Here is a 24046-nt window from a genome sequence, read left to right on the forward strand (position 1 = left end):
TCCAGAGATGTATTTGGTTAAGCTCTATGACAAAGTTAAAAAAAATTCACATTTTGGACATGTGCCCTAACAGGCTCTGGTTCAGAGAGCACTTTGAGGGCTTCAAGTGTGTGTGTGGGGGCAGGGGCATCGGACTGGGGGTAAAACCAGTACTGATTACCAGGGCCCCAAAGGAAGAGAGGGCCCTTGAAAAGTCTGGAATATATTTTATTTTACCTGGATATCTTTATGATTTTGGAGGGTTTTATGCCAGGATGAACACAGTCATTCAAATCAGTCATTCAAATCATTTATATCTGCCACAGCAAATAGGCTACACAATGCATCTAATGATAGAGTTAGATATAGTTAGATTTAGATTTACACACATTCTCTCTCACACACGCACACGCGGGCACACACACACACTTGGATATGTGGTTTACGGGGGCTCTCCATAGGCGTAATGGTTTTTCTAATGTACAAACTGTATCTATCCCCCTACACTAAGTCTACCCCTAAACCTACCAATCACAAAAAACTTTTCACATTTTTTTATTTTAAAACACAATTTAGTATTGATTTTTTTAAGAGGTATGGTTTATGAGGACACAGATGTCCTCACAAACCATGTTTTCGTTGTAATACCCATGTCATTATGCAAATTTGTGTTCTCATAAACCATATACAAAAACACACACACTAACAGCAGGCCCTGACAAGAGGGGACAGAGTAAAGGTACACAGAACCTACAATTTCCACACTTTTATCAGCCCCGGTCTTCTATTAGTCCAGTGGACCCGAATATCCTGTGTATAATATAAATGTGGTGTACAGTGTGTGGTCATTGAAAATGTGTTCAGATATATTTTCTATTGTAAATATTGTATTTATTTATAAGTCGCTTTGGACAAAAGCGTATGCTAAATGATGAAATAAATATATATTCTTCACAGAAAATGAGCCAAGGTCAAAGTGTCGGAGTTTGAACAAATAATTAATCGTATCATTTTTCTTTTGATAAAAAATGAAAACGGGTCCAACAGACCCGAACACCATACAATGGTTAAATGTATAACTGTCACAAAAGTGGCATCACGTTTTTACGTGTGGGCAACGTAGCTGTGAGAGGTCATTGATTGACACGTGGGTTGCCCTATCACAGAGGCACAGAGGTCAGCAGATTGACAAGTGAGTGAGGGGGTGTCCACTGTCTCCGCCACCCACCATTCATACAAGTGATGGGCATTTCGCCTCTTTTTCGTGAGCCGGCTCGTTTGACTCAGCTCACTGAAAAGAGCCGGCTCTTTTGGCTCACAAACGGCTCTTTAAAAAACAATAATGTTTTGACTATGAAAAACAATTCTAATTAAATTATTAAATGAAATCATACTCACAATTTCTTTAAAAATGCATTGATTTGTTATGAAAAAAGAATACTATTAAACATTTGCATTTAAATTACAACTTTTGAATGCATAGAAAACAACATTACAAAACAAATACAATCTGAATCTGAACAACATAATAGAACCCATATTAAAGAAAAATAAATAACTGAAAGGATTAAACTGGTCCCACTTTTTTGGCATGTTATATAGTCAGCATGAACTATCTCACTAGTTATGTTTTGTATAACTAGCATGAACACACACACACACACACACACAATGCTGATCATATTTTAATTTTATGAGAGATTTGCATTCAGAAATGCAAGGGGCTGATGATCATTAAAATGATTCCAAATGCTGCTGTGCTTCCGACTCACTTTCCTGCTTTTGTTTTGTTTTCAAAAGCTGTTGCGTTTTTCCTTTCCTCTCCTCCGAGTTTGACACTGTGTGTGTGATTGTGTGATGTCTTGGCCCCTCCCTCATGCCGTATAATTGGTTGACACCTCGTGTATGATTGACAGGAACAGAATGTGAGGCTGATCAGACAGTCAAAATATATATCTATATATATTTTTTGTTTGAATTAGTCAATTATTTTAAATAAAATAAAATGCATCCATTATTTAATTATTACATAATGATTTAATTTCTATAGGCTATATTATTTTTTTTAAATAGAGTCGGCTCTTCAGATATGCGAGCCAGCTCCCGTCGTTCACCTACAAGAGCCGGCTCTTAGAGTCGACATTCGCGAACGACCCATCACTAATTCATACTGTACATCCTCAAAGGTAGGTAATGAATACACGTAGTGATATCAACATAGGCTAACGGAACCTGAATAATAAAGTTAGTTAGCGCTGTCTACGCCATTATTCGGTAATTATTTATCACCATGAATTTATAGGGATGTGTCCAATGACATAGGGGTTTATCCAGCATTAACGTATATTAGCCACCACATTTAACGTTAGCTGCAGTTGGCGGCAATGTGCTAATCGAGGTCAGAATGATAAATTGAAAACTTTATTGATTCCAAATTCACGTCACTGCAGCAGAAATCAACTTGGAGGACGTATATGAAACGATGGAGTACTGGTAATTGTTGCATAGACTCTGTAGTAGGGCCGTGCGATATGGACTAAAAGTCATATATCGATATTTTTTCCGTGGCCGGATAATTTCATACGTCTTTTATTCATGGTCCGCGGTAAATCGCACTCCCACCACTCACTCATACTACAAATCCCAAAATGCACTGCAATAGCTGACACACAGGTCATTTAAATGGCTCAAGGGCAGAAATGTATAGTCACTTAAACACCAAATAAACTTAACGATATCTCGTGGTGTATCGCGTTTGAAAATATGAAACACACATGAAGTGTTGATATCTGACACTAGCCTACTGATAATGCTGAAATAGTCCAAATTACAAACATTTGTAATGTAACACTTAAATAAGGCAGTTCCTTTGTCTCTTTGGTTATTAAATGTTGATTGTTTTATATTCTAGTTTTAAGATGCCACGAGGGTCAACAATAACAACCTGTGTGGGCTGCAAAGCAGCTATTGGTGTGGCCACCAAGACCTGCAAATATTGCCAGTCTGTACAGCCAAGAAAGCAAAGACTGGCAAAAATAAATTAAGAAATTTGAGGACAGAAAGGAGACGTGGTTAAAAAACCAAAACAAAAACCAAACCACCTCTCATGTTATTGATGAGGCATCTGTCTTGGTATGTGTTTAACGTCTGTATTGTAGCCCACAATGTTTAAGACATTTATAATTGCTTATATTTCTGTATGTATATATATATATACATATATATTATATTATATTATATTATATTATATTATATTATATTATATTATATTATATTATATTATATTATATTATATATATCTCTATATATATCTATTATATTATATTATTATATTATATTATATTATATATATCTCTATATATATCTATATATCTTTATTTTCTGGTCGAAAAGTTAAACACATTGGGGTACAAGGCCATAGTCTTCATTGGAAAGAAAACAAAGAAGCAGAAAACCTGGTCCGCACAAGTCCTCCAGCCAAAATGGCAGCTATCAGACCAGTCTGAAAAATGCCTTGACAGGATGAAGGCTCTTTATGAACTGTTAATTAATGGTAAGTGTGTGCGATTATTTAAAATCTTACTCCACAGTCAACATAAAAATAAATGTGACAGCAATTACAGTTGGGGATTTTCTTCGTACCGCTGTCACAGGTCAAACCACAGTGGGCCAAAAATAACTATTCATCTGTTGCTTCATCAAATTTGGTCTTTGCTTTATCCAATAGGTGTTTCTTTTAGAGCTGCGACAATTAATTGATATTTGAGATTATTAATCAATTATACAATTAATCACCAACAATTTTGATAATTGTTTAATAAAAAAGTCCTCCTCCTCCTCCCATCCAGTCCACCATCCAGCCCATCACCAGTCCTCCTCTTATCCAGCCCATCACCAGTCCTCCTCCCATCCAGTCCACCATCCAGCCCATCACCAGTCCTCCTCCCATCCAGCCCATCACCTGTCCTCCTCCCATCCAGCCCATCACCAGTCCTCCTCCCATCCAACCCATCACCAGTCCTCCTCCCATCCAGCCCATCACCAGTCCTCCTCCCATCCAGTCCACCATCCAGCCCATCACCAGTCCTCCTCCCATTCAGTCCATCACCAGTCCTCCTCCCATCCAACCCATCACCAGTCCTCCTCCCATCCAACCCATCACCAGTCCTCCTCCCATCCAGTCCACCATCCAGCCCATCACCAGTCCTCCTCCCATTCAGTCCATCACCAGTCCTCCTCCCATCCAGTCCACCATCCAGTCCATCACCAGTCCTCCTCCCATCCAGCCCATCACCAGTCCTCCTCCCATCCAGTCCATCACCAGTCCTCCTCCCATCCAGTCCATCACCAGTCCTCCTCCCATCCAGCCCATCACCAGTCCTCCTCCCATCCAGCCCATCACCAGTCCTCCTCCCATCCAGTCCATCACCAGTCCTCCTCACATCCAGTCCACCATCCAGTCCATCACCAGTCCTTGCTGAAGCAAAAACAAACTTTTGGCAAGTGAATTACTGAGGTGGTATCTGCCACAATGTGCCACTAGAACAGCTTCAATCTATATAGGAACTGATGATGATGGAGAGCACTGTTGCACATCCAAAGTCTGCTGTAGGTGTTTGGTGCCTCATTTTTAGCTGTATAGAATTCACTTCAGTCTACTGTGTATATGGACAAGCTCAGTATGTGCACACACACACACATCAAAATACATGGCAGTAACAATTCCCATCCTGTGCTGGTTTGTTCTAGGTGGTTGTTATAGCGAATACAACCACGACAGGCTGATCAGGACTTGAATCAGCCTGAAGGGGTTGTATTCACTATAACAACCGCCTCTCTATACGTTATCCCACTTATTACAAGGCTACCTACCAAATAAATCAATAATTTTACACAAAATATTGATTTAAAAAGGAGTTTATTGATTTTAAAATGATTGTATTGCTTCCGTTAAAGAACACCGTGTCCATGGGAACACTCTGTTTTTCATGGCAGCGGTGTGTTATACTTAGCAGTGGTCTGTTATCAAGAAATAACAGACCGCATTCTACATTAGAATTTAACCAAGCCATGTAATAATAAATGATAATCAACTCAAAATATGGTGTAACTTAGCAAGCTTTCATATTCTGTGGGGAGCGTGGATTCCTGTCATCGTAATCAGTTTCTTATTTCTCAGTTTGTTTATATGTGTTTATACACTTATAAAATAGGCCCCTGATGATCATAAAAACCCCTATTCCAGTGAATATTAATATTAATCTTTACAGTAATATCCTTTACAGTAGTGATTCTCACCGTCACATAGCATCCCCAGAAGGCACAGTCATTCACAACCAAGGAAAACTTGCTTGTGAATGAATTCCGGGGATGCCCCTTTTATGCCTAATCATGACACTCATGTATTTCCAATGAAACCTGTTCACCTGTTGATCCTGTCCCAGGTTTTTAGGAGTATGTTGCAGGCCTCAAATTCAAAATGAGTTAATATTTGCTAAAAACAATAAAGTTTTTCAGTTTGTCTTTGTAGAGTATTCAATTTAATATAGGTTGAAAATGATGTGCAAATCGTTGTATTATGTTTTTATTTTCTTTTTATAGTAGACCCAGCTTCATTGAAATTGGGGATTGTAAAACTCATTGAATCAGATTGACAAAATCTTCATACTTAGTAAATCATTCTGTGAGACACTGTGCTCTGTGAATTGAAGTCTGGAAGACACATCTCCCATCAATAATAAGGTTATAGGATAAAGGTAATATGAGTAGGAGGAACTACATTCATTGTTTTTCCCCTCATCTTCCAGGCTTTTCCTTCAATTGGTCACCCGTGTGTACATCTTGTAGTCTATAACCCTTGGTAGAGCGAAGAAGTGACCGTACAGCATATGGTTAAACAATTTCCATGCATTTCAATGAGTGCCCTGCAAAAGATTACAATCTATATCTTTCCAATTGTAATGTGATATTATATATTTGTTATTGGAATAAAGGTATTTAGACCAGTATTCATTGTAATAACAGCTCTTCACAGATACATTTCCTTAATCTCAACAGATATGTCTGCAAACAATAAAAAGAAGCAGAAGAATTCTGCAGCCTCAGACATGTCTACAAGGAAGAAACTGAGGGGGAAAAAATCACCCAAAGGTTATTAAGCTTTCCTAGATTTACATTTCACCATTTCAAATCAGACTTCAAATAAAGTGATTATTTTGCCTTAGCCAGATATACGTAAGTCATAAATATATCATGTGTTGCCTGTCAAAATAATTTATTAATTCATTGATGAAGATGTATGAGGTCAAACTCATGTACTTTTTTTTGCTCTTTTAGAATGTAACCATGGGATCTTAGAAGGGGAACCTTACTACCCAGTGAAGAGGGTGATCCGCTGCAAAATGCAGAAGGTTAGCTTTACAATAATTAAAAGTCTTAGATGTACTCAGTGGAATTGCAGCACCCCAACTGGAAACCCCTTAACCCCCTAACTTTGATGTTTTTTCAGGTGATGAAGTTGGTGGAATGAATAGAATGATCAAATGAAGTTGGTGGAATGGGAGCCCTGTTCACTCTGGTATGTACAATTTATCATAGTTTTGATTGGAATAGCCTAATTCTTAGTACTTCAAAACTTAAAGTAATAGCCTTGGCTTGTATTTGTGGGTGGCTGTGGCTCAGTGTGTCGAAGTGTCCTTGGGCACTCTTCAAGAGAGTTTCACATCTAATGCTGGCTATTTCACATGCAAGCATGTCAGCCAATGAAATAATCCATGCCATGGGACCTTTAAGGCAGATAAACCTGACTGCCATAATTGAGAGACATATGTTGGACATAAGAACCAATTTATTCTGAGCAAAAGGGGAGGTCTTTCATGACCAAATTTTCAAGACTAATATTGTGCAGCAAATTGCAGAGGTCTTTTACAATGGATACCTTCAGAGCAGAGGTATATGATTTCAAATAAACGGCTACACCGTAGGTAATGCATATTCAAACCTTAACCAAAATATTACCATAGGCAGGTAATTTACTGTTATCAGATTACTGTAAGTTTATAAACCTACTGAATGAAGGGGTGGCTTGCTGTTCCTCATTGCCCTTAACCTTGTCATGTTTGTTTTGAATTTAATTTATGGCTGATGTAAAGACCTAAATTAATAACAATCTCTTTTTATTACAGTGGGAAAACTTGGCCGCCACAGTGGGTGACGGAGGAGAACACCACAAATTAAGGAAATGTTCAATCCCATTGTTTTGTTCCATAAGCTATGTGTATGTTGTTTACAGTATATTAAAAAAAATTCAAAAGCCTGAAAGACTCCCACTTTGTAGCAAACCAGAGAACACATGGTGTGTTTACAAAAGCTTGACAGATCATCTCTCTCCTTCACACATAGATGATAGATAGATAGATATTGCATACTTCAAATAATATAGATACAATTAATTCACCTCCATGCAGAGAAAAACTTGATAATACACCAGAAATAAGTTATTACCACTGATCTATAATATATATAATATAGATCAGTGGTTATTACTAAGACCAGACACGTGGTGGCAGCACTGAATATGTCATAAACGTCATCACATCAGTGGAACACTTCCTGGATATTTATTGAAATATCATGCTCGATATTGAGTAATACCACAAATAACACGCCATTCCATATTCTTGGACTAACAATGATTCCAAACTAAAAGTACTTCTTCTTTTTTGTAACTCGTCACTTTGTCAACATTAGTTTCTCCCGCTGCCACGGATTAATGTGTTGATCAGCAAATCAACCTCAAGACGAATCGCATATAGTGGGCAGGTGTTTGATCTGTCAGACGGAGCGAAATCGCAAGGAAGAGTATGTGGAATCTGGGGCCACAGCTATGCTAGGCGATAGCAGCGTCCATAGCAACCAAAACGTTGCAGTTTCACGTTATTCTGGCAAGATCTGAAAAATCTTCGCAACAACGAACAAGCGAGTGATTATGTACATTCACTGAGTGAATATTATGAAGGTAAAATATATATATTTCTCGCTAGAAATGTAATCAAAACGTATTTTTATGCAGAAACTAACTCAAAATATTGTTTTTTTTCACTAAAAATGAGAGAAATGTCCGCCATGTTTCTTGTTCTCACGGTCGGAATCTTGAAAGTCACGTGACTTGGACGCAAAACAATAGGAAAAGAATAGGCAAAAAAACGTAACAGTCATACATTTCAAGGGCCATTATTGTAACCCCTCTACGTTTTGTACTTTGGACCAACGTAGTCAGGGTACGTTTTTATATGAGACTGGGTTGAAAAAAATACATTATCCAGCATGCATTAGTCACTTACCCTGTGACCTGGCAGAAAACGCTTAAACTGCTTACTGCACGCACCGCGGAGCGTTGTTAAACTCACCTCTGAATAGTGTTTTACCTGCAGTTGAGCTTTGTTTTGGTTAAACTCACATCTGGATGCTGTCCTACTTGCAGTAGAGCGTTGTTAAACTCACCTCTGAATAGTGTTTTACCTGCAGTTGAGCTTTGTTTTGGTTAAACTCACATCTGGATGCTGTCCTACTTGCAGTAGAGCGTTGTTAAACTCACCTCTGAATAGTGTTTTACCTGCAGTTGAGCATTGTTTTGGTTAAACTCACATCTGGATGCTGTCCTACTTGCAGTAGAGCGTTGTTAAACTCACCGCTGAATAGTGTTTTACCTGCAGTTGAGCGTTGTTTTGGTTAAACTCACATCTGGATGCTGTTCTACCTGCAGTAGAGCGTTGTTAAACTCACCACTGAATGCACATACTATAGTGCATGCATAAATGATGGTGAATTAACAGATATATAGGCCAATAGAAACACGCTTTGTGTCTGTTGATGGGGCATCAATATCCATAAAGCACTTTCTAAACATTTGCACATAAGCAACTATTTACAAACACATTAAGTTTCTGCTGAAGAAACAGTCAACATGAATCAAAAGTTACCCAAAACTAGACCTTTGGGATAAATGTTTGTTGGTATGTTACATTATAAAATGTTAGACGTTAGGCAGCTCGATGATAAAGTGACAGACAATATAATATTGTATGTACTAGAGATCGACCGATATGGGTTTTTCTATAGCCAATGTTCAGAGGTCAGGGTCAGTCGATGGCTGATATGCGCTGCTGATTTTTAGGGCCGATATCTTGAAGTTTTCCCCTTCATTTCTATGCTAAAATGTCACACTGATAATAAGTGGATGCACAACATTTCTAGACTCATCATCATTTATTGAGCACTGACTTGAACCATCTCTCAAATCTTAATTTTGTGCACTGCTCGATATTAAAATAAAAAAAAAATGTATCAAAAGATAACCAAACAAATCAATAAATTGACCAAGTATTAAATATATAAAACAGGTTATATATATATATATATATACATATGTAGCAGACCCCGCCCGAATGATGGCCCAAACTTTACTGATGTTAATGAAGTTTATTGAGTCCGTTTTCACTCAAAAATCACCGTAAGAGCTTATGCCTTTTCGGGGGGTGCTTAAAGTTGCAAACGTTATCTGCGACACAACTCTGATGAACTTGAACTGCGTGCTTTCTTTTTCCTTCCCCGTAGACTACAACACCCGTCAAAATAAAAGTCCCTCTTTAGTAAGACAGATAATGCATTTCTTAAACCCATTTAAACTCACAGAAATATAAAAAACAAATGTTCAAAAACGAATTAGAATATTTATCAAAGCAAAGTCTGTTACACTCCCACCAAATTATAAATGTTATTTCAACATGCATAATTTTCAAACATAAGTAATTTTAACTTATAATAACCATTTTGTGTGCATGTGTGTAAAGCAAAGTCCTTTTGAAGATTTGTTCACTCCGCTTCCAATAATAAGACCAACTTCTGAGCTGGTCTCTCTACGACTGAGACCTTGTTTACCCGTTCTCCTTTTTTGTTTAGTTTTTTGTCACCGAGTGCTATTGTGACCTTCCTTACTAGTCCATCTTGGCTAGTTACAATGTCTACGACCCGTCCTAGTCTCCACTCATTTCTTGGAAGGTTCTCATCTGTATCCATGACCACATCACCAATCTGAAAATTCCTTTTTGGAGCATGCCAGCATTGTCTAGCTGTAATATTGTGGAGATACTCTTTTTTCCATCTACTCCAAAACTGTTCAGTAAGGTACTGCACCTGTCTCCATCTCTTTCTCCCATAGATGTCTTCTCTTATGAACTTTCCTCGTGGTGGTGGGACTGTGGTGGTTTTCATGGTAATCAGATGGTTAGGTGTGAGCGGTTCTAAGCTCTTGGGGTCGTTCAGGTTATCCACTGTCAGGGGGCGACTGTTGACTATTGCCATGGCTTCATAAAATAAAGTGCGCAGTGAAGCATCGTTGAGCCTGCCTGATGAGAGGGAAACTGTAGCATTAAGAACACTCCGTACAGTTTTGATTTGACGCTCCCATACACCACCTGCATGACTGGAATGAGGGGGATTCATTACAAAATCACACTGTTTATCTGCAAGGAAAGCAGTGAGCCTTTCTGGGTCAAGCTGATGTAATGCCGAGTTCAGTTCATTTTTCGCGCCAACGAAATTGGTACCTTGGTCACATCTGATCTGCCGTACTGTGCCTCGAATTGCAATAAAGCATCGCAAACTGTTGATGAAAGCATCTGTGGACATATCTTCTAACATTTCTATATGAATGGCTCTTGAACAAAAGCAAGTTAGAAGCAGACCATACCTTTTGTGCTGTTTTCTTCCTTCTTTAGTCATGAATGGACCAAAGCAATCCATACCACAATACACAAACGGTGGGGAAGGCTCTACACGTTCTGTGGGAAGATCACTCATCCGCTGGCCTTCCACAGGTTTTCTCAACCTTCTACAAGGTACACAGTTGCGAATGTAAGATGCGACAGCTCTGTTTATTCCAGGTATCCAATAGCCGGAAGATCTGATTGCATTAATTGTGAAACCCTTTCCTTGATGCTTTACACTTTCATGATAGTGTGCAATAATCAACTTTGTTACATGATGATCTTTAGGAAGGATCAGTGGGTGCTTGAACGAGTGAGTGCATGATGAGTGGATAAGTATTCCTCCCACCTTGATCATACCATGAAGGTCTATGAAGGCGTCCAGGTGATGAAGTTTATTATAACCTGGAAGTTGTTTTCCTTGACTCAGGACATCCATTTCTTTCTGATATGCTTGTTTTTGAACTCCTTTTAGAATCAAGCCTTTTGCATGTTCCTGTTCACCTACAGAAGCTGTCGCATTAGTTTTATCCTTCTTAATCCGTCTCACAAGGCGTGCAATGGCTTTGACAGCATTAGACCAAGATGAGAACTTTGACAAATGGTCTACAAGATCTTTACTTTCTGTTTGAAACGTCTGAATCTTTTTAACTTCTGGATCTCCTATTGGAAGCTCCGGTACAACATTTGAGGTCTCTATTTCTTTCTTCCACAGGAATGAAGGACCCGAGAACCAGTTGGACGAGAGTAATTCATTTATTGTTCTTCCTCTTGAAGCATTGTCTGCTGGGTTATCATCTGTTGGGACGTACAGCCATTGTTTGGGTGCTGTGCTTTGGCGTATTTTTTGGACTCTGTTGGATACAAACGTATGAAAATGACGGGCGTCGTTATTGATGTAACCCAAGACCACCTTTGAGTCAGTCCAAAAGAATTCATTGACATTAGTGAGGTCAAGCTCTTCTCTGAGCATATTGCTCATTTTGACTGATACCACTGCTGCCGTCAACTCTAACCTCATCTCATCCTTCTCATTGATTACTCTCAGATAAGAACACTGACCATAACCACAGGTACTTGCATCAGAGAAATGATGTATTTCCGTTTTTACAATTTCACCGAAATCAGCAGGCACATAGCATCGTGATATGTCCACCTTTTCCAGATTGACAAAGTCATTCTGCCATTTCTCCCACCATGGGCTAAGAGCAAGGGAAAGTGGATCATCCCAGCCTGTACCCTGGCGACCCATTTCTTGTAGGATCCTCTTACCATTGAGAACATAGGGAGCTACAAAGCCCAAAGGATCATATATGGAGGCAACCGTTGACAATATGCCACGGCGTGTTGTAGGTTGACCTTTTAGTGGGATATGGAATTGGAAGCTATCACTCTTTATGTTCCAATGAATTCCCAGCGCTCTTTCAAGTGGCATGTCATTGAAGGTAAGATCCTTTGTTTCAAAGTTTACAGCACGTTCTGATGCTGGTATACTCTGCCGAACAGTGTTGTCATTTGACACAAACTTGTGAAGTCGAAGACTTCCCTTTATGCACAACTCCCGTGCTTCCCTTGCCAGCTGAATGGCCTTTTCCACCGTCTCTACACTTGTGACTCCATCATCAACATAGAAGTCTCTTAAGATGAACTGAGCGGCTAATGAGTATGATTGACTATGCTCACTGGCTAGATATCTTAGTCCATAGTTTGCGCAACCAGGCGAAGAAACCGCGCCGAAAAGATGCACTTTCATCCGATAATCTTGAAGCGCTGAATTTGTGTCTCCGTTTTTCCACCATAAGAAGCGCAGGTAATCTCGGCCATTTTCCTGGTGATAAAACGGGTGAAACATTTTTTCAAAGTCACATATTACAGCTATAGGATGCCTTCTGAACCTAACAAGGACTCCGGTGAGATTGTTTATCATGTCCGGTCCTGGTAACAAATGTTCGTTGAGACTTGTGCCTTTGAATTTTGCGGAACAATCAAAAACGACACGTAGCTTGTCTGGCTTTTTTGGATGGTAGATGCCATGATGAGGTATGTACCACTTTTCGCCAACAGTTCCATCATCATTCACTGTTTCTACATCACCTCTTTCAATGATGTCATTCATGTAAGCAATGTAGACTGTCTTATATTTCTCGTTTCTACAGAATTTCTTGTTCAAATGATTGAGTCTGACCTTGGCAAGCTCTCTGTTATCAGGTAAGTATGGCCGTTGTTTGAACGGAAGAGGCATTTCATAATGTCCTAGAGCATTTTTCTTTATACCTTCTTTGAGTTTGTCTAGGAACACAATATCATCCTGAGAAATTGTCTTTTCATCTGCTGTGACATCCTTAAAGTCCGACTCAAGTACACGGATGGCATCCATAGGTGTCAAAGCTGGAATCTCCTTTGTGGCTATTCTGTGACACAGACTGACTGATGTTGATCCCACAACACTCCATCCTAAGTCAGTTAGAATAGCATAAGGTTCATCATCTTTTCCCAGTATAACTTGCCTGGGAGCTAGCACTCTGTGGCAGTTGTAGCCAATAAGTAAACCAACTTCACAGCTGAGTAGAGGTGACATTTCGTCTGTGATTACCTTCAAGTGACTCCAGTTCTTTGCCGTTTCCTGCGTTGGTATGTGATCACGATTGACAGGAATACACTCCTTGGTGTATACTGGAGGCAGATTGATATGTACTGATGAATTGTACCCTCTCACACGAAGATCAGACACTCTTTTACTTTTAATTATCATACTGTCTCCCATCATGGTGGTAAGTTTGAGTTTTATTGGCTGAGAATCCACTTGCAGTTTATTACTCACTTCTTCATCAATGAAAGTGGTGTCACTCTGAGTGTCTAACAAAGCATAGACAAGCTGTTCATTGGATGGATTTTTGATGGATGACACCCACACAGGTACAATCATGGATGTAATGACTGAACGACCTTGTCTTGTGATATTAAGCATCATGGCATCTGTAATCTCACTCTCACATGCATGCTCCATGCTTACCGTTGGTTGCTTTCTGTTTCCCTTATTCTCATAGTTGTAGTCATGAAGACATGTGGGATGTCGCAGTTTGCATACATCACATGTGTGGCGATGCCGACAATCCTTAGCACAGTGACCTGGTTTCATACACCCAAAACAGAGTTTATTGTCTTTGACATAGGACCTTCTGTCTTTCAGAGACTTTACCATGATTTCTGGGCACTTACAAAGTTGATGGCTGTCATCTTGACACAACATGCATGGTGTTTTTAACTGTCCTTTAGCTATTGTCTGTTTGTCACTGTTTACTGTTGTTTGTGTTTTGAAAACAATCGCCTTGTTTCTTTTGGTTTCATTTGAGATTCTTCTCTCATGAGGTGACTCGCGTGAATGAAGAGCATGTAGAGAAGTGATAGGATTACACACTATTTCTGCTTCAGTTGACATGAATTTTACAAAGTCTCGAAAGCTTGGAAATTCCTTGCCATCCATAAGTGATGTTGTGACTTGGCGGTTCCACCTGGAGGCTGCCCAGTCAGGAAGTTTCTGTACCAGCCTTTGATTCTCTTCACAGTCGTTTAATATTTCCAGGCCTTTAACATGAGGTATGGCTTGCAGGCAGGCATTTAAAAAGTCTGAAAATGTTCTCAGGCCTTCTGCATCTTTGGATGGTATTCTTGGCCACTTTGACAGCTTTTCACGGAATGCTCTTTGAATGACAAATGGCTGCCTGTATCTTTGGTTAAGCTTGTTCCAAGCATCTTTGTACGCTTCTTCATCATTACGATAAAAGGTGCCTTCAAGATATTTGTGTGCTGAGCCACTGACATACTTTTTCAAATAATAGAGTTTATCAGCTGCAGAGATGCCTTTTCTATCTATAAGTGACATAAATGAGGCTTTCCAGTCCACAAACTGAATTGGGTCTCCATTGAACACTGAAGGCTCGGGTATGGGTAACCTGTTGATGGCTATGCTGTCCTGAACTGCCTGAGCAAGATGAGACACTTCACTGAGAGGTGTTGACTGAACAACACTGCAATGCTGATGTAACATTCCGTTTCTCTGCCCTTGATGATCATTCGGTATTGACTGACTTCTTGTCTCTTGTTTTATTTCTTCTTCATAGGATTTTATTCTGGCTCGAGCAACCTCTATCTCCTTTTCCACCTGCAGCCGTTCCAATTCAAACTTTTGAGTTTCTAACTCTCTTCTGAGTTGCTCTTCTAAGGTTCTTATTTTTTCCTTGTGTTGCCTTTCTGTTTGCATCATCTTATATTCAGCCTCTTTTGCAGCCAGTTCTGCTGCAGCATCTGCACGTTTGCTTGCTGCACTAGAGGATCTGGAATGGCTACTGACACTTGTTTTTGAAGCACTGGAACCATATATAGAGCGAGCATAACTATGTGCTAAAAGTTCACGCAGCCTGCCCCTTTCTCTTTCTGCATCAAATTCGCCATCTACAATTGCCATTCTTTCAAGCACTATTTTGATTATGTCATTGGTCACAGCTTCACATGCATCAATTTTACGTCTTAAATCTGCAGTAGGTGTAACATGTTCCCTTATGTCACTGAAGAGTTTCAAAATATTATTTTTTTGTCCTCAATAGAGTCAGCCATTTCAGCCAGCTGTTTATCAGTTATGTCAGTTTTTAAGTTCTGTCTTGCTTGGTTAATCTTTTTTCTTTCTTACAGCATTCATCTTTCTGATAAGCAAGCATTTTCTCCGTGGGCATATGCGGACGTTCTGAACGCCGAGTGAGTTCTTTACTGTCTTGCTTTTGACACTGAGATTCAGGTTTATCTTTATCCTTACATTTAACTGCTTCATTTTTATCCTTTTCACCTTCAATATCCGTCTGAAGCAGGCTTTCAGAACTCGGTTCGTCCATATCCATTTCCATAGTGAACTCGTTGACTACAGCGACTCTGCTCCGTAGACCATCACGCTGATTCGGACGTGCAGCAATCCGTGACGTTGCCATCGTGAGCATGCACATGCATCGAGGATCTGAACCAGCGAAGGTTAAGCTCTTACTGTAGCAGACCCCGCCCGAATGATGGCCCAAACTTTACTGATGTTAATGAAGTTTATTGAGTCCGTTTTCACTCAAAAATCACCGTAAGACTCCAAAAATTTTTATGGAGTTTATGCCTTTTCGGGGGGTGCTTAAAGTTGCAAACGTTATCTGCGACACAACTCTGATGAACTTGAACTGCGTGCTTTCTTTTTCCTTGCCCGTAGACTACAACACCCGTCAAAATAAAAGTCCCTCTTTAGTAAGACAAATAATGCATTTCTTAAACCCATTTAAACTCACAGAAATATAAAAACAAATGTTCAAAAACGAATTAGAATATTTATCAAAGCAAAGTCTGTTACAACATATATATACAGTACAGACCAAACGTTTGGACACACCTTCTCATTCAAAGAGTTTTCTTTATTTTCATGACAATGAAAATTGTAGATTCACACTGAAGGAATCAAAACTATGAATTAACACATGTGGAATTATATACATAACAAAAAAGTGTGAAACAACAGAAAATATGTCATATTCTAGGTTTTTCAAAGTAGCCACCTTTTGCTTTGATTACTGCTTTGCACACTCTTGGCATTCTCTTGATGAGATTCAAGAGGTAGTCACCTGAAATGGTCTTCCAATAGTCTTGAAGGAGTTCCCCGAGAGATGCTTAGCACTTGTTGGCCCTTTTGCCTTCTGTCTGCGGTCCAGCTCACCCCTAAACCATCTCGATTGGGTTCAGGTCCGGTGACTGTGGAGACCAGGTCATCTGGCGCAGCACCCCATCAATCTCCTTCTTGGTCAAATAGCCCTTGATGCCTTCAATGTGACTCTTCAATTTTCATAGTCATGAAAATAAAGAATATATATATATATATATATATAAATACAAACACACACACACACACACACACACACACACACATATATATATATATATATATATTTAGTCAATCATTTACATAAAAGTTTTAGAGCATTTATTAAGCAGCATTTTTCAAGCTTGTTGGAACATAAATGTAAACTTAAATATACATTTAAATAAAATAGATACAACTTTATAAATAAATATCAATTAAACAGAAAACTATAGATAATAGATGATATTCACTTAAATTCAGATTCTGGCAAATTATCAATGCTTGTACTACAAGGCTTCAGTGCTGCGTTTGACACTGTATATCATAACATACTTCTACAGAGACTGGAAAACTGGGTCTGGCTTTCTGGGATGGTCCTCAGATGTTTCAGGTCATACTTAGAAGGGAGAGGTTATTATGTGAGTTTAGGAGAGCATAGGTCTAAGTGGATGTCTATTTCATGCGGAGTACCACAAGGCTCAATTCTTGCACCGCTCTTGTTTAGCCTGTATATGCTCCCACTAAGTCAAATAATGAGAAAGATCCCAAATTGCGGCTATGCTGATGATACCCAGATTTACCTAGCCTTATCTCCAAATGACTACAGCCCCCTATTGACTTCCTCTGCTTATACATAGGTGAAATTAACAGTTGGATGTGCCAAACTTTCTTCAGTTCAACAAGGGGAAAAAAACTGTCATTGCATTTGGAAACAAAGATGAAGTTTTCATGGTGAATGCATACCTTGATTCTAGGGGTCTAACAACTAAAATTCAAATCAGGAATCTTTGTGTGATTCTGGAGAAAGACCTTAGTTTCAGTAGTCATGTCAAAGCAGTAACTAAATCAGCATACTATCATATAAAACACAATGCAAGAATTAGATGTTTTGTTTCCAGTCAAGAATTGGAGAAACTTGTTCATGCTTTTATCACCAGCAAGGTGCACTATTGTAATGGTCTCCTCACCAGCCTTCCCAAAAAGAGCTGCAGCTCTACAGAACGCTGCTGCCAGGATTCTGACTTGAACCAGAAAATCTGAGCATATCACACCAGTCCTCGGGTCTCTACACTGGCTTCCAGTTATATTTAGGATTGATTTTAAAGTACAAACCCAATTCCAAAAAAGTTGGGACACAATGCAATGATGTGGAAGTTTCAAACTTCAATATTTTATTCAGAATACAACATAGATGACATATCAAATGTTTAAACTGAGAAAATGTATCATTTTAAGGTAAAAATAAGTTGATGTTAAATTTCATGGCATCAACACATCTAAAAAAAAAAAAAAGTTGGGTCAAGGCCATGTTTACCACTGTGTGGCATCCCCTCTTCTTTTTATAACAGTATACAAACGTCTGGGGACTGAGGAGACAAGTTGCTCAAGTTTAGGGAAAGGAATATTGTACCATTCTTGTCTAATACAGGCTTCTAATTGCTCAACTTTGGTCTTCTTTGTCGCATCTTCCTCTTTATGATGCACCAAATGTTTTCTATGGGTGAAAGATCTGGACTGCAGGCTGGCCATTTCAGTACCCGGATCATTCTTTTACGCAGCCATGATGTTGTAATTGATGCAGTATGTGGTCTGGCATTGTCATGTTGGTAAATGCATGGTCTTCCCTGAAAGAGAGGATGTCTGGATGGGAGCATACATTGTTCTAGAATTTGGATTTACTTTTCAGCATTGATGGTGCCTTTCCAGATGTGTAAGCTGCCCATGCTGCATGCACTCATGCAACCCCGTGCCATCAGAGATACAGGCTTCTGAAATGATAACAACCTGGATTGCTTCTGCCTGCACTTCTGGATCATGTTTAGATATGGCTTCTTTTTGACCTATAGAGTTTTAGCTGGCAACTAAATTTGTTCTCCAAGAAAGTCCTTTCTGATATACCTCCACTAATTTTGGCCGCAGCATTGGGGGAACTTGTGATCCTCTGACCATCTATCTATCTATCTATCTATCTATCTATCTATCTATCTATCTATCTATCTATCTATCTATCTATCTATCTATCTATTAATACATTAATGTAGTGAAGTACTTTAAATGCCATATATTTTCAGCAGCCATATATCTAGTCTTCACTCTGATGATCCTTGAGAAATCAACTTAATTTGTTTAAAAAAGTTGAAAATGATTTCCACAAAAAAAAACAATAACCAGGAAAAACTATGATTTATTTTAACACAATCACAGACTTTTGTGCCATTCCAGGAAACAGTTTCTGTTCAACTGAAGACACAAATGAACGTCACAAGCCTGGCATTTCCAAGGTGTTTGTAGCCTCTTTCCATGCACTGCTTTGCAATGCACACAGATCCGGCGACCGACAGTAGCGTTTCTTCTGTCGTCTGAAGTCAACTCAGCTCCTGGGATTGGCACATGCTCTGTGCTGGACTGTTTTGGTGCTGCTTTCTGTGACATGTCACAGAGCTCTGCAATAAGCTCCTCCATGAACTCTTTGCGAGTCATGTTGCCATGCAGCTCTTTGTGCAATATAAAAGCATTGTTGGCGGCAATGTCCAAGAAGTGTAGAAAGACTTTTCTGTACCATTTCATGGTTTTGTGCTGTGCAGCGTAGTATTGCAACAGCTGATCGGACAGGTCAACACCCCCCATGTGCTGGCTGTATGCAGTCACAGGTGCAGGACATGGAACAGACTTTGTCTTCCATGTATCCTGTGCTTTGATGTTTCTTTTCACATTGCCTCCTGTAGAGGCAGCATGTATGGTGGAACAAACAGACACCACTTGCGTGTCCATCCACTTCACACACACAAGAGGCCCGTCCCGAATCCACCTGATGGATCCCATGGTGGAGTCACTGCTCAGTGAATTAGCTGCAGTCTTCAGGAAGCCCTTCCTCTGCTCTCTGTACGCCCCACAAGCACCAAACTTCAGAGCAAACAAGTCTGTGAAGAGCTTTGGACTTGTGTAGAAATCATCCATGTACACATGGTACCCAGAGCCCAAAACTTTATGGTCCAGGAGAGACATCACAGCATCATATGAAAGCCCATGGTCTGCAGGAAAACAATTCTTGCCCGTGTAGATGGAGAAGTCCACAATATATCCATTTGATGAGTCTGAAAGGTCAAAAAACTTGAAGCCCAACTTTGTCGGCTTGACTTTTGTGCACCGTCTCATTCCTGTCTTTGCTCTGCATGCCACCAATCTCTCCTTCACAGCTACATTTCTTCTAGGATGATAGAAGGCTTTGCACGCAAGACGAACAGTGTCCATGAGGGGTTTGATCCTGAACAGACGGTCATGTTGGTCTGTGCCCCTCTTTCTGTCGTTTTCCTCGTCTGCGTCTGGGTGACTCATGTGTACATTCCAGGAAATGGTGCGGTATCTGTCCCTTGACATAACTGTGGCAGGAAAAGGCACAGAGAAAAGACTGTCCTGCCGCCAGTAGTCAGCGATGGAGCTCATCTTCACCACAGACATGTAGAATATCAGTCCGATGTAACGATACAGCTCATCAACACTGACATCTGTCCATTTGTACTTGCAGCCCTTTGCCATTGCCCTGGCAGCCTGAGCATTTGTGTTGTGGCACAGGTTTTCCACTGCGCTCTCTGTGAAAAACAGTTTGAAAAGACTCATGGGAGAGTGTGAGTCATCAGCAGACAACTGTGGTCCTGGTTCCCGAGCAGGCAGGAATCTCAGAGTCTGTGGAACCTGGTCAACATCAGTCTCTGCTTTCCATGAAAGAGTCCTGGCTCTCTTTGCAGCAGGGATCTGGTCACTGTCCCTCTCACATCTGTTTAAAACAAAGAAATAAATAAAAGTGAGGATGGTGACATCAGGGTCATTAAGAGAAGCAATTTACAAATGTGTATCCATTATGTAAACATTTCTACATCTGACAGTAGACTACACAAGCAAAGTTAAACTGTAAGAGGTAAAACGACGGGTAAATATCCACTTACTTGTTAAGTTTCTCAACCGAGTTGAAAGCTGAAAGACGCTTGTGTGTTGCCCTTGTGTGATGTGCACATGAAGGCGTTTTCCTAGAAAATAAAGAAATTGTTTATAAACATTGATTGTCTGAGGTTAATTACTATGGTGCATGCATAAGTGATGGTCAATCAACAGTTATATAAGCCTATAGAGACAAGCTTTGTGTCTGTTGATGGGGCATCAATATCCATAAAGCACTTTCAAAACATCTGCACCTAAGCAACTATTTACAAACACATTTTGTTTCCGCTGAAGAAGCAGTCAACATGAATCAAAAGTTAGATATAGTCTAAACATTGATTTTATCTAATGTTACATTACAAAACGTTCACATGGGTGCAATGTTTACAGTTAGATATAATGAAGAAAAAGGACTATGTGTTTCAGTCATGGGCTAACTTACTGATTTTAGTCTGGCAATAGGTCTTAAACAGTGTTACAATCATGCCCTAACTAATAATAAGGAATATGTGACTCTAGTTACTAATCAAAGTCAGAATAAATGACTTACTCTTTAGAAATTGTTTTCTCTGCAGCATCAAAGTGATCCTCAAAATGCAGGAGTTCATCATCAAAGTCTTTCTCTTCTTCCGAGGAAAAAGTACTTTCTTCTTCGCTGTCTGTGGTCGTCTGGAGAGCTTCCTCGTGTGCCATCGTGATTAAAAAGTGAACAAGCTGAACTGTACTGCCAGTTTTATAGTAGTGATGAGGGGCGTTAACCATATGACTGCATCATATCATTAGCATATGAATAGAGCTCTGTTCTTGTGTGTGTGTGTGTGTGTGTGTGTGCAGATCAAGATAAAACATTACAACTGAGAGAAAAATAGGTTTTGAGGAGACCCGTCATCAAGCTTTGCCTTTTGTAAACATAATTGTATTATAACTTTTCCTAGATGTTGTATTCCTCTACCCTTTGCAAGCCTCATGGAGTGTTTTCTTTCTTAAAGAAATCATAGTATGCTGTTTTTAAAGTTCATTATTTAGTTCATTATTTTTCCCAGACATGAAAATATCCATATAATGTGTCATTAGTAACTCTTTGAAATAATTATAATTATTATTATTTTTTTTTCATTATATTTTTTGAAAAGTATATGAAAAATCTGTTTATGGTCTGTCACAATTGGTAATGTGTCTACTGAATTAACATATTTTAGCAGTCTTACAAATTGTTATATACGCTCTAAAAAAATCAAGGGTTATCAAGGTTATTTTTTTTAGCCCAAATGCTGGGTTGAGCCTTATGGGTAATTTTGGGGGTTTTCAGTGTTTTGTAGTTTTTGTATTACTCAGACCCTGTGTTAGACGTAACCCAGCGGTTGAGTTTATTTATTGCGGGATTTGCTTCTCTTCTGGAAAGAGCAGTTCTAAGCGCCATCGAAATGACGCATTCGTCGGTAAAAAAACAAACAAACAAAAAAAAACATGTTGCACTATACATTTTATTTTATCTATAAAATCATGACTGTGCTGAATATCGTTCGATTTTATGCAGAGAAAAACATACAGGAGCGCGGTATGAATCACCTTTAACGAGTGCGTGGTCTTTTCGCATGATGGAAAAGCCTGATGCTTTGCATAAAATAAACGATTTTATTCATAAAGATACAGAATACAAATATTCCCTCAGAGCTGTTTATTGTTTGTTTTTGGGCAGGTTATAAAGGCAATCGCAGTACATTTCGGCTGTATGAGTGAAACGCAGGGGGGCGGCCTCAGGCGTGAGCAGTTCCCCGCCGAACATGACTCCAGCTCGGGCTCAAGAACCAGCGCGACGCAACGGTGGAAACCGAACAACAGAGACTGGTTAATAACACGTAAATTACTTATGTTTAACGTTTAATTTTTGGTTTTACTGTTTGCCAAACGACTTTAAATATGGGCAATATGTATAGCCTATTAAAAACGATATAAACAATGCTGTAAATGAAAATTAAAGGAAAATAAAGGAAGGTAACATGCAAACCAGTGGTTGTGTGGATTATTTTAGAAAAGTTTAGAGGATTGAAGTTAATCTGTAAACATTATTTAATTTGTGAATTAATAAGATAGTAATATGATAAAAATGAATAAACTTTATCTGGGATAAATCAACCTCTTATGTTGGGTTAAATAAACGACCTAATTTGCTGGATAAAATTAACCCAAGATGGGTTCTGTCCTATATTTACCCAGCCCTTGGGTTAATAACAACCCAAAAGTGTGTTTTAGAGTGTATCTTAGCCCAGCTATTTTGAACTGGTTTATTACATACTAGGGCTACTATTATGCAAAAATAAATAAATAAATAACTGTAATGGTACAGTGAAAGAAATGAGATGTAAAATAAAACAATTCACCAACACATCATTTCAAAATGGATACTTTTTTTGTCAAATATAACATCACATTTTTATGTTAATGCTTAGAGTATTACAACATCATTATTGTACATTATTTGTAACATCTGCATTTTTTATTTATTGAAATATTTTGTCATTGCAACATTTTATTGTCATTTTCACTAAGAACTGTAATTGGATTTACATACACTGTTCACTGTTATCCCAGCGGTCACTTATTGTGCGTTTTTGTTAAATGTGAGCCAAAATCATCACAATTAAAAGAACCAACGACTTACTTTACTTCAGTCTGTGCCTTTAATTTAATACATACATTTCACAATTTGAGTTGAATTACTGAAATAAATTAACTTTTCCTGGCATATACATATACATATCTGACAGTATACAAGCTAAATTAAACTGTGATATGTAAAATGAGTGTAAATGTGAACTCGTTAAGAGCCTCTTGTATGACGTGCACGTGAAGGCATTTTCTTAGAAAAGTGTGAATAGTTGATTGTCCAAGGTAACATACTATAGTGCATGCATAAATGATGGTCAATTAACAGATATATAGGCCAATAGAGACAAGCTTTGTGTCTGTTGATGGGGCATCAATATCCATAAATCACTTTCTAAACATTTGCACATAAGCAACTATTTACAAACACATTAAGTTTCCGCTGAAGAAGCAGTCAACATGAATCAAAAGTTACCCAAAACTAGACCTTTCCCTGATAGCACACGTACATCTTAGAGACGTCTATTTGACGTCTGCATTTACATCTACAAGATGTATTTTTCACAGTGTTTGCTCATCTGCAATACGTCTATAGGACTTTTCCTTTTAGATGTCAAATAGATGTCTATAAGATGTTTATGATTTAGAATATATTTAAAACTGACATGTGAAAGCTGTCTATCAGACTTTTGCCGATTTTTAGGGCCGATATCTTGAAGTTTTCTCCATTTGTATGCTAAAATGTCACACTGATAAGTCGATCATTTACATACAAGTTTTAGAGCATTTATCAAGCAGAATTTTCAAACACGTTGTAAGCTAAATGTAAACTTAAATATACATTTAAATAAAATACATTAAACAGAAAAATATAAAA

The 24046-nt window shown here is 38.8% G+C and overlaps 1 protein-coding gene and 1 long non-coding RNA gene across 2 annotated transcripts; one reads left to right on the forward strand and one right to left on the reverse strand.

The window, feature by feature from the left end:
• The first annotated feature begins 6036 nt into the window (after window positions 1-6036).
• LOC132133938 (uncharacterized) lies at window positions 6037-7283 on the forward strand. Its single transcript, XR_009429301.1, has 4 exons — window positions 6037-6129; window positions 6316-6389; window positions 6513-6556; window positions 7164-7283. It is a non-coding gene; the product is annotated as an uncharacterized LOC132133938 (long non-coding RNA).
• An 11372-nt stretch (window positions 7284-18655) lies between these two features.
• LOC132133929 (piggyBac transposable element-derived protein 4-like) lies at window positions 18656-21270 on the reverse strand. The gene is made up of 3 exons (XM_059546841.1): window positions 21113-21270; window positions 20571-20651; window positions 18656-20401 (listed from the first exon to the last, which is right to left on the reverse strand). The coding sequence occupies exons 1-3, from the start codon at window positions 21253-21255 to the stop codon at window positions 18826-18828; spliced, it is 1800 nt and encodes a 599-aa protein (XP_059402824.1). The 5' UTR covers window positions 21256-21270; the 3' UTR covers window positions 18656-18825.
• Between the last annotated feature and the right edge of the window lie 2776 nt (window positions 21271-24046).

Source organism: Carassius carassius, unplaced genomic scaffold (assembly GCF_963082965.1).
Source record: "Carassius carassius unplaced genomic scaffold, fCarCar2.1 SCAFFOLD_73, whole genome shotgun sequence".
NCBI lineage: Eukaryota > Metazoa > Chordata > Actinopteri > Cypriniformes > Cyprinidae > Carassius > Carassius carassius.